The 11,381-nt window shown below is 41.8% G+C and overlaps 1 protein-coding gene across 1 annotated transcript; it reads left to right on the forward strand.

Annotated features, from left to right (window-relative positions):
- Positions 1-4,897: 4,897 nt before the first annotated feature.
- fgf4 (fibroblast growth factor 4) lies at positions 4,898-11,141 on the forward strand. The gene is made up of 3 exons (XM_010749358.3): positions 4,898-5,405; positions 6,670-6,773; positions 7,714-11,141. Exons 1-3 carry the CDS (start codon positions 5,009-5,011, stop codon positions 7,888-7,890), a joined length of 678 nt encoding a protein of 225 aa, XP_010747660.2. The 5' UTR covers positions 4,898-5,008; the 3' UTR covers positions 7,891-11,141.
- The last annotated feature ends 240 nt before the right edge of the window (positions 11,142-11,381 follow it).

Genomic DNA, 11,381 nt, shown 5'->3' on the forward strand with positions numbered 1-11,381 from the left:
TGCGCAAAGAAGTGGCTGATTTCTTCCAATGTCTCTGTTGCTCTGTTGAGAGGTACATGCAGCTGTGGAACGTTTAGGAAACATTCTGCTCTCAAGGTGGAAACATTTCTAAAATCAGCCACGTGTGTGCTAAAGTTAAATGAAGGTCATCTTTGTAAATGGTTGTTTGTAGGTGTGGAAAACATTTTTGAGTTGATGAAGTCTTAGTTTTACTTTTTGTCCTGTCGGCTGCAGCTCTTTGAAGGCAACGCTGTCTAAAACACACAACAAGTGTAAAACAGCAGTAAACAGACCCAACATGCTTTCTGACATACACCGATATTTTCACAGTCAAATAGCAGCTGTGACAGCTCTGATACTGTCAGTAGGCACATGGTCAAACCTCAGGATTATTTAAAAGTATTAAATGAGAATTTATCTGTAGCTTTTAGTACTGAAACACACACATGTAATCTAATAATAACTAGTGGGATTCAACTGAAAATCCATTGAGGGTAAGATAGAGGACACCCCGCGGTGTGTAGTTCTGTAGTAAACACAAAGTTAGCTCAGTTAATTACAACTTGGTTGGGGTTGTGGGGGGTTGTTTTTAGTCTTTCTGTGTCGCTCTCTGTCTCTACACGTGACACTGCTTCACCTCATTTGTTAAAGTGCTGCACCTGTTGCTGCAACACAGCCAAGCACAAACCACAGAGACGACCATCAATGCAAAATTCATCACAAGCAACATTCGGACGCTTTTGGATGTTCAGGTTTTGCCTGGCCTCACTCTCATCTATAGGTAGCTGCATATAAAGCCTTGTCATTCTATACCTGCAGGCTGGGGAGGCTTCCTGGCCTGGACAATAGCTCCTCCCAAGGGGGGCCTGGGAAACGATGCCGCCTGAGACTTTTAGGCTTTTTTTTGAAACACCGACCAAAAGCCAAAGAGTTGATAAACAAGTCAGGTCCTCCTGAAAGCAGAAACTGTGCCATACAAAGTGTAACACCTTGCTATGGCTTGTTATTAATGCCAAACTCTAATATTACTCAACAGGAATGTGTGACTTCAGAGAGGTTTAGGGCCTTTTGTGGCCCCTCTCCCTACATGTCTTATTTAGCAAATGTCTCTTCTCTTCCTACATGCCTGTTCTGCTAAGAATTGTCAGAAACAACATTCATCCATGATATCCTCTGGGCTGATGCAATGAAGGGATAAGGATTCCTTAGAGAGCATTTGACGTCAATATCTAAATCATTCTTAGCCAATCATTCAAAGAGCATAACACAAAAGATCCCTGACACCACACACAGCTGCAGTAAGCTGGGAATTAATGAAACATATAGCTGACCTTGGAGGTGTTAAGTAAGAAGTTCTCCAAGCCTCTTCACTGTACCCTTTATACAGATTTACAATATGTACTAAGAAATCATCCATCCATTATCTGTAACCACTTATTCTCATCAGTCCATCGCATGGCACATACAGACAACAACCATTCACACTCACATTCACACCTACGGACAATTTATAAGCAGTTCTCTGCGCAGACACAAGAACATGCAAACTCCACACAGAAAGGCCCCAACCACTGTGAGGCGACAGTGCTAACCACTGCACCACCCCACCCCTACCTAACAAATCAGTCATTTGCTTTACAGATTCAACATGAAGAAAATTCATTTTGGGTTGCCAGGTTGTAAAAAAAACATTTGACTGCCTGCTCTGTGTGATGATTTCTTCTGGCTACAGAGGATCTCGACCTACATGTTTATGATGGACTGTCAATATTTTTCATCAAAAAAGACCAAAAAGAAACACCAGTCTGATGATGATTATTCACAATCCTATGAACCCACGAATCAACTTATAAATCTGTTTTAATCTTTTTTAGAAATCATAGTCCTCATCACCATCATCATCCTGTTTCATGTGTGCAGAGAGAAATCAAATGTAGAACTGATCTTATCACACAGAGACACATGAACAAGAAGAACCCTCTTGTAGTACAATAACAAAGGTGTTAGTGTGTATTTTACAACAGTGCACATACTGGTGTTGGAAACATACTGTCTTTGGGCTGAGAGCAGGTGTCTGCGGGACAGGGGGTTACTTTGTGAACATTGACCTCTAGAGGCAGATGGCGGTCTCGCCTCCAGACGTTGGTGGCAATGTTGCCTTGTGTGAATCCGTATTAATTAATTTGAATTCAATTTGAGCCACTCACTGCCCTTTGCAGACAGCTTACAGCCAAACACAACACAAAACACAACAAATCTCCAATTCTTTAGAGACATTTATAGAAAAAAAACACGGACATAGAATATTTATGACATCTAAAATAATGTTTCAACACACATTAAAAGATTTGGTTCATCTGAAGGATACAAGATGAGATGAGACTCCAAACTATAAACCAAACCGAGTTGAACATATACTGAGATGAGATCTTACTAGAATTGTTGTCATGTCAACAATTTACCTCATTGACCTGACTATACCTGAACAAGTTTTGCTTTACTCCAAATAAACACTGTATAGATAGTGTGTGGCAATTGAAACTTTAAGTTTTTACTTATCAAGTTGCTACTTTTCCACCGGGAGTTATGTAATACAGACAAATTCACCAGTACAAGTCACTTAGTGGATCCAGTCTGGCAGCAGTTCAGTGACAGCTGTCTTGCTGGCCTGCATCCAACTGTCCTGTGCCAACAATATCAGAGGAAACATTGCTCCTCCTCTGTTTGGATATGTAGAACACCATGACACTGGATATACACATTTACTAACAGGTAGAACACCTTTTCACATGCTACAGACGTGTTTCCACGTTGGAGTCTGAACACATTCATTTTAACGTCTGATACGTAGATTACAAATTGAATGAGAAAAACAAAACAAGGGAAGAAATAATAACTTGAATAATAACTTTCATGAACACAGCATTCATAAGATCACCTGCACCATATTTTCAGTAATACAAAATAACTTTTGATTTTTATTGTTATTTTTTGCTTGAAGAATGCTTGAAGCAAACAATAAGAAAAAGGAAGGTGCTGTTCACAGCTTCCTGTAGTTATAATTAGTGATAATTCCTATTGATTAAAAGTCAAATCATTGTCATGTATTTATGAGTCATAAGAAGAGGTTTGAAAATGATGAATGAAAAAACTGAGTGAACGAATTCTTGTGTTGATTGTTGAGACATTTTAAGCTCTGAATTGCAGCTGTCACCCAGTGAAATCTAAAACCTCTTTCCCTCAGCATAATTCATTGCATACATGCAACCCAAAACCACAATGACTTCAGTACAACATAAACAAAAAATAAAGCCGTGCATAAATTACAAATCTTTGTGTGACAGAGAAGAAACATCTCAACATCATTTTATTATGACGTGATAAGAGGAGATTGCAGAATCATGGATAGGAACAGCACTGGACCTACTGGTCTACTCGACTCACACACGGAGTCTCTGAACCAGCCAGCTCAGGTCCACTGGTCATTTTGGAGATCTGAGATCAATTTACTCGATGACCCACTTTACCACCTGAGCCACAGGTCAAGTAATGAATATTTGTCCTTGAGGTCGATTGGTTTTATACGACGGCCCTTGTACTGGTCCTTGTCATCCATCCTGGACGTTTGATGGACCACTGGCTCGTCATTTGGTCCATCTATCCTGAAGGTCTTTTGGTCCAGTTGGGGTCTTGTTAGTCTGCTGGTATGTCAGCCATTTTAGGGGTTTGGTAGTCCTCAACCAGGGGCCTCAACACCGCAGGATTGTGTCTGAGACATTTTTCAGCACACAAAGAAACAATGTTGTTGTACATTGAGGATCGGCCGAATGTGAACGTGAGAAAGAGTTTCATGCGTGGTAAATGAGGAGCAGGACCTAGCCACCCCAGAGATCAAAGGCCTTTGTCTCTGGGCTGACAGAGAGGGGAGAGCATCAGTACTCCAACATGGAGATAAATAATGGAACTCTCAGCAGAGAGGGTAAATGTTAGTGCTCAACATAGATTTAGCGGGGATAATAGCAGTGATGAAATGCTGAAATAAAGGGAGGGAAAGCTATTTAGTGTGCTTTATTTCAATGGATGTACAAAGAAATGCATCAGTGCATCTGAAAGACAGTCAAGGATGACACATCAAAGAGCTGCTGTAATGACACCAAAGCTTTTCCATAATTCATTTCAAATCATTCCAACGAAAATCTCTCTCTCTTATTTACAACAAATCGATCTGATTCAGCTTGTTTTGATGTGTGCTGATAAAAAGAGAAATGAAGTGGAGTCATCAAACAAACTTCAGGCAGTTTGAAAGAAATGAAACTTTGTGAGATAGAGCAGCTCTTCAGCGGGTTGACCTAAAGATATGTTCACGTCATACAAAGTTTATTTATTTGATTACAAAAACACGGACTATGGTAGGCTCATATGACAGTGGACACACTTGACGGCTTGTAACGTCAGAACTGTGTCAAGTCTCGGCCAACAAACTCTCTATTTAGTCTTACCATTGTTTAGTAGAAGAGTCCGGGACATGATTTCCCTTCTGTCCGTCCTAACTTCACGCTTTTACATTTGCTTGAATTGGACCTGTGTTTTTTCCTGTTATTGTTCATTTATAGAACTGTCTCCTGTCTCGACACCACGCTCTGTTAACTTGGCCGTTTCCTATTTTACATCCTCCCATACATAAATTATGATATTCTGCTGCTGATAATGAAAGCCTCACACAAAGAAGTCTTTTTATTATTATTATTATTATAACTCTTTTATTCATTTATTTTCCACGGACTCCTGACTTCACTCTCAGATAAGACAGCTATGCTATTATTTGATTTCAATGAAGCCCCCGGCTCTGTTTGCTGGCCTGAATGTGAAAATGTACTTTGTAGCTTTCTTCTAAGTGTGGAGCTGTGATGTAATGTGTCTGCAGGTATAAATATAGAGGCATGGCTGCTCAGCGTCCACGCAGATCAATGTCGCTCCGGCTGCAGCCAGTGCGCCTGTCGGTCTGGGAATGAGCGCAGCTTCCACACGATCCTCTCTGCCGCGCCGCTGCTTCTTCTTTTTATTCTCGCTTCACTGGAAAGGCAAACGCCGGGAGGCTGCTTTCAGAGCCAGACCCGGAATGGGCTCTCTGGCAGCCCTGCGGACCGTCCTGGTCCTGGTCCTGGTGACTGGACTAGCGGGATGCGTCCCCAGCATGAACGGGACGGCGGACCGCTTGGAGGCCCTCTACTCCCGATCCCTGGCGCGGATCCCGGGGGAGAAGCGAGAGGAGATCAGCCGGGACGGCGACTATCTCTTGGGCATAAAAAGGTTGCGGCGTCTCTATTGCAATGTGGGGATCGGCTTTCATATCCAGGTGTTACCGGATGGTCGAATAACGGGAGTGCACAATGAAAACCGTCACAGTAAGTTGTCTCAGTTATTTTTAAATGAGATAGAAGCAGTTAGAGATTGGCATGTTTATTTGAATTCGGACTCACTAACAACAAAAACAAAATGTTTGTGTTCAGCTCTGAGAGGACTGATGATTGGAGCATGTGTTCCATGTGTTTCTTGTGTTTCCCGTCAATGACTCCTGCTGTCACCTGATCCCCACCTTTACCTTCCACCCCGATCACTGACTGATCTGCTTAATGCTGTCAGTTTGTGAATAGCTCACACATATTGATCCACGCGTTCGTACCAACATCTGGACTCCTTCCGTTGTGCCTCTGAGCATGCATGCTCTGTGCTGGATTTTGTGTGTAACCAGAGCTCGCTGTGATCCAGGCCAGCGGCGAGCCAGCACCTAAAGTTAGGACACAGTGCACAGACCCATCTGTTAAGACAGATTAACCCCGGCGCTCCTCACATTTACAGACACCAAGAGTAACACACATTTATTTACCTGCCATGTCAGATCGGATCCTTGCCGTCCTGTTAAAGCGCAGTGGAGCTCAGAGGCTGCCTCCAGGAACGCACTCTGTGTTGTTCCTTCCTCTGGACTATATAAAGACAAGTCATACACATTCAGAGAGATACATTACAGAAAATCTCTGTGAGGAATCCAACACTGTAAAATATTTTCATATGATCAGGACAAAGGGATGCAGCAGACTGTCAAGGCCAAGCGAACGGTGTGAGCAGGGCTTAAATAAACCTTTAAATATGTATTTACTTTCCAAAGTGACTGATTTCTGACAGTTGGTTATACAGTATGTTACTGTCTCTGACTAAACCTCAGAGAAAATATTGCTCTTTCTATTATTCTATTATATCATGAAATATTCAGACATGGATCAGGTATGTTGAAAGAATTTCATCAGGATTTTGCTCCTTTCCTCACTCCGTCCACATATTTATTTACACACACACTCTCACACAGTGCCACACCTTGTCAAAAGCAATGAAGATCCAGGACGATGAAATATTCCTGAGCATCAGTTTGTTAACACACATCACCTGCAACATGTGATCATCACATCAAATCTTAGATACAAACTGAATTTTTCAGCTTTCTGAGGAGCTCAAGGCAGCTTCTGGGACCCACGTGTGTGTGTGTGTGTGTGTGTGTGTGTGTGTGTGTGTGTGCGTGCGTGCAAGTGCATGCGCGTGCGTGTGCGTGTGCTTGTGCATAGAGCAAAAGGTTTGGATCTGTCCATCAGTGTGTATGGTTTGTTTTCCCTGAAGGCCTCCTGCAGATCTCTCCGGTGGAGAGAGGAGTGGTGACTCTGCTGGGCATTCGCAGTGGACTCTTTGTGGCCATGAGTCGGCGAGGAAAGCTGTACGGATCTGTGAGTGTACACACACACTCTCTCTCTCTCTCTCTCTCTCTCTCTCTCTCTCTCTCTCGCTCTCTCTCTCTTTACAGATGCTGCAAAACAGTGTGTTTATCAGGATTTAGAGGCACCACCAAACACCTCCACCACCACCCAATTTTAAACTTTGACCAGACATAAAAAATGTAGTCTGTGAATTGTTTTATTGACAGATATTGTTTCACAGCATCCTCCACACTGCTGCCAGAGACCAAACTGACCTCTGGGAGGGAAACACAGACTGCTTTAATTCTTCATTTGTTTGCTGAGTGGTTTAAAGATATTCAGTGTATAAATGTTAGAATCAGAATATCAAACGTCATCCTTCAAGTCTGATGAAACTCAAAATGTTGTGATGATGTTTTTTAGCAACTGATTGACACAGTTTTTATTCTAATGATGCAAATTTAGTCAGTCAGTGGTTTGAACTCATTAGTATTAAGAATGAGGAATGACTTATTTTACACACACACTTCATTTCTAACTGATGCAGCCCAATCCAGTTCTGGGATACCGTGGAGGACATATAGCACTTCCTGGTTCTGTAAAGAATGTGCCACATACCCATCATGCAGCAGTCAAAGATGAGTTAATCACTGAATTCATTACTCCCAGCTCTCAGGCTGTTATTCTCCTCAGTGAGAAATACAGCACAATCAGAGCATGGTGTCCTGAGACCTGCCGCACTCACATCATTCATCATTCCACTATCTCATTTTTTCACAAGCTGCTGTACAATAGCCCTGCAGTCAGAAATAAAGCAATTGTTTGATAGTAATCACAACGAACAATACTGACTCGGAATGCCCCCCTCCCCGCTCCCCTAAAGAAATGTCTGGGCATCTTTGTTTTGTCTCTGCCTTCAAACAATCAGCATTTTCAAATAATCCTTATATCTCCCTCCTTTCTCTTTCAGTTACACTACAACAACGAGTGCAAGTTCAGAGAGAAGCTCCTCGCCAACAACTACAACGCCTACGAGTCGGTGGCCTACCCGAGGATGTACATCGGCCTGAGTAAGAACGGCAAAACAAAAAGAGGAAACCGAGTGTCACCCGCCATGACGGTGACACATTTCTTGCCAAGAATCTAGTGGCCTCATAAATAGACTTCACCTCAATATGGAGATGGGGGCGGGGAGGTGGGCTGGGGGCAATGGGGAGCTCCAGACCATGATGCACTTTCACTCCAAGCTTTATGCAGTGTATTATATATGATCTTTTGCTATGTATATATTCTTTTTTATTTATGTTTAGCAACAATTTTGTATTTTTTTAGGAGGGGTTGTCTTTTCACTGCGGGTGGGTAAAATCCAAGATGTTAACCACATTATTTATGTTTTCATTTTCTAATTTATCAGATATGTGCTGCTGCTGAATGAAATCCTGTCTTCTGATGTCGGGTTTCTTTGCACTGATGCAGTGTACAAGAGACGTTTATGACTTTACTATGACTGTTTTTATATTCTTATTGTCAACAAAAATGTTTTTGAGTCTTAGCCTAAAAAATTAATCAGGCACGAGTTTCTGGCACTGCTGATTCCGTGGCCTGGAGCCTAATCATCTCACTGACAGAGAGAAAGAGAGGGGGGGGTGTCAAACCCCCCACAACCTGGTCCACTGGTCTGTTTATAGCTCTGCTGGGGGGGTGAACTCTGAACTTTTCTGCCTTCAGTCAGACTTATAAGACTGCAGATAGAGAGGCATCCTCTCTGACGTTATATAAGTGGAGTATTTGGGAGTTTAAAGGCAAGGTCAAAGTGCTGAAGTGCAACAGAGACACCATACCCTTGACTGTGGAACAGGACTGTTCTTTATGTCAAGTTATTTCTGATTGTCCGATAGCTGTCGGTCAGCTGTGAGGCAGCCGGCAGAGATGGATCAGCAGCATCGCTCAGCATCGAGGAAGTTTGTGCCAACTGAACACATATTTGTCAATCTGCCTGTGCTGTAGCAAAGTTTGTCTCCCCTAGAAAATACCATCACCTCTGGCTTCACTTAAAGCCATTCATTGTAACTTTTCTCACAAATGAAAAATGTTACTTTTGCTGCTGTGATTGTGACTTTTAGCCACAGTTACAAGTTCTTGCTTTTAAATCACTTTAAATGTTTTCGGATTTAAAAAATATTTGATATTGGAAATATGTTGACAGTCGAGAGTCATCATTTTATGGTCTGTACATCCTGTAGTTGTTTAGCTTTGATTAGCATAAAAACTGTGTGCTGCTCAGCAGCTGAAATGCACATGAGAGCTTCATTCAAGACTGCGAATGGTGAAATGGCGAGCAAAAAAAGAGAAAAAGACGAGTCCAGGAATCTATTGGCCGTGCTCTGTATTTAGACTTTTTTATATGGATTAAACAAATAAGATAAGAAGTTATTGAGCCTAAGTCAGGTATTGGTTGTCATATTTTTCAAATTGTGGACCAAGCCAGACTAGTAGTGCTGCCGTCTCCAGTCATAGTGCTAAGCTAGCCATCTTACTTCAGTTCTTTCAAGGAATTTCTCAGGCGATGCATCAGTGTCATTTACAAGTGCATTTCCCAGTCATTTCCTCGTGCAGTGATAAACAACAACACACTCAGGATAAAATAAGCTCACAAATACATATTGTTCCGGTACGACCAATTTCCAATTCCCTCTGGTGTACCCTCTCTTTATATAAACCGCTGCCCCTTTACAAGCTTTGCTTTAACTTCCTACAGCATTAGTTGGCCCATGCACTTGATCAGTTTGTATTTGTCTCTTGTCTGTCTCTCTGTGAGTCTCTGTAGTTGACTGCAGCCCTGCTCTGGTGGCCATGTTGTCCTAGTTGCACCTTGTCACGTTCCGGCTATCTTTACCCTGTGATTTACTTTTAGAAAGGATAATCATGGGAGAAATATTTACAGACAGCTGTTTGACTGTACTATATGCTAGGGCTAGTAATCCTATATTTTTCTTTATATATTTTGTAAATATAACCTCGAAGTAACTGAAGGTGCTGGTATTCCTTTCGGGGGGAGGACAGTTTTAAACCAGCAGAGCTGGGTGGAAGTTGATGTCTGAAGGCATGCAGTGTGTTCGTTTGGCTGGCTTTGGTGCAATTGATGAATAAATTCACCAATCATCAATAATTCAGGTCCAAAAATGGACTGGTGGGAGATAGGTGACCACATTTTTGTATTTGCTATCCTGTCCTGTATTCTTATACATTTATCTAAGAGGTTTGAAATCTCAGTTTCAACATTCCACATATACGGTAGAATAAATTGAAACCAGCCAAACTCCTGTTTGAGATTGTACTGTTTTCTCTGTTGAGCCAGAGTGCCTTCAGTAGATGTGATGATGCATTAGCACAGAGGCCGACCACAGTGAATGCTCCTGCTAAGTATTAAGTGGCAAATAGCTCAAACAAATATCATGCAAACTGTCACTGTAGTGGCTTTATGCTGTGATTTCTTCGAACCAGCATCACTAATCTGAGCTATGCGGGCTCTCTGTGAGATACATGTCAGACTTTTCACATGTCATTGTATACATTGTCAGAATAAGTGCACTGTCTGCTCGTCTTGTAACAAGAGATGTTACAAGACGAGCTCTCTTGTGTGCTTGTTTAAATCTCTTTCCAGCATCTCAGTTGGTCAGCAGTGATGCATGCAGATATACTGGTGTGTCTGCTGCTCACAGCTGTGCTTAGTGTTCTCCAGTATCACTGCTTTGCATGGCGGGCATCGTGTTTACAGAAGAATACCTTTCTGCCCTCTGTCACTGACCCAGGGCTAGCCCTCTACTCCGGTTCCTCATTTGGTTATTCAAGAAGACGTGCAGCAGTCTGTGACTGCACATGCAGGTTGGCAGTCACTGCTAGCTATGTAGACTCTGATCACTGATCACAGATACACTCTTTGATTTTTTTTTATTATACTGCTCAACAGCATCCCAATTTGTTTCCACGTCAGTGCACCCTAATTACAAAAATAAATAGTTTTCGTCATTGACAAAATTTGTGTGATTTGTGTGAGCTGACCATTTGAACTGTAAAACAGTGAGCTGTTGATGAGTTTGTGTCTCAGTGAGTGTATCTTTACGTTATGCAAATAGATAGTTTCATGACTCAATTTTTTTTTACACATCCCTGAACTGATATGTTCTTTGCAACTCTGCTGCCTGGCCGTCTGCATTCAGGAAAATATATGATACTATACTATCTATGATTCTGAGTCCTGTGGTCTTGTGACAATTCGTATCAACTACTTTTATCAGTTGTCCTGTAGTTCTATACAGGGCTGAATAAAACATCACTCTGTATGTGCTGTGCACATGGCTAAAGTCTAACTTAACGGAAACTGACAATAAATCTTGATCCCGTAACTTTAAGGTGTGTTGTTGTTATCTGTATTTTTAAAATGAACTTGTCTTTTGTCATACTTTTTTCAATAAAAATATGTATATGTGACATCATGGGCATTACGTGTGTGTGTTTATGGTGTAATGACAACACAAATACAATGTCAATATCCTACAACATGTTACGTGTGCATCCACACAAATAGCAGAGACAATTGAGAAACTCAGCACTGAAGAGTCACGTGGTTTAGGCACT

This window comes from Larimichthys crocea, chromosome I (genome assembly GCF_000972845.2).
Source record: "Larimichthys crocea isolate SSNF chromosome I, L_crocea_2.0, whole genome shotgun sequence".
In the NCBI taxonomy this organism is placed as follows: Eukaryota; Metazoa; Chordata; class Actinopteri; family Sciaenidae; genus Larimichthys; species Larimichthys crocea.

What these genes read in the sequence shown, in the direction of transcription:
- fgf4 (XM_010749358.3), top strand. Translation starts at nt 5,009, where the DNA reads ATGAGCGCAGCTTCCACACGATCCTCTCTGCCGCGCCGCTGCTTCTTC. An exon ending in GCACAATGAAAACCGTCACA is followed by an intron (nt 5,406 to 6,669) that starts GTAAGTTGTCTC and finishes TTTTCCCTGAAG; the next exon opens with GCCTCCTGCAGATCTCTCCG. An exon ending in GAGGAAAGCTGTACGGATCT is followed by an intron (nt 6,774 to 7,713) that starts GTGAGTGTACAC and finishes TTTCTCTTTCAG; the next exon opens with TTACACTACAACAACGAGTG.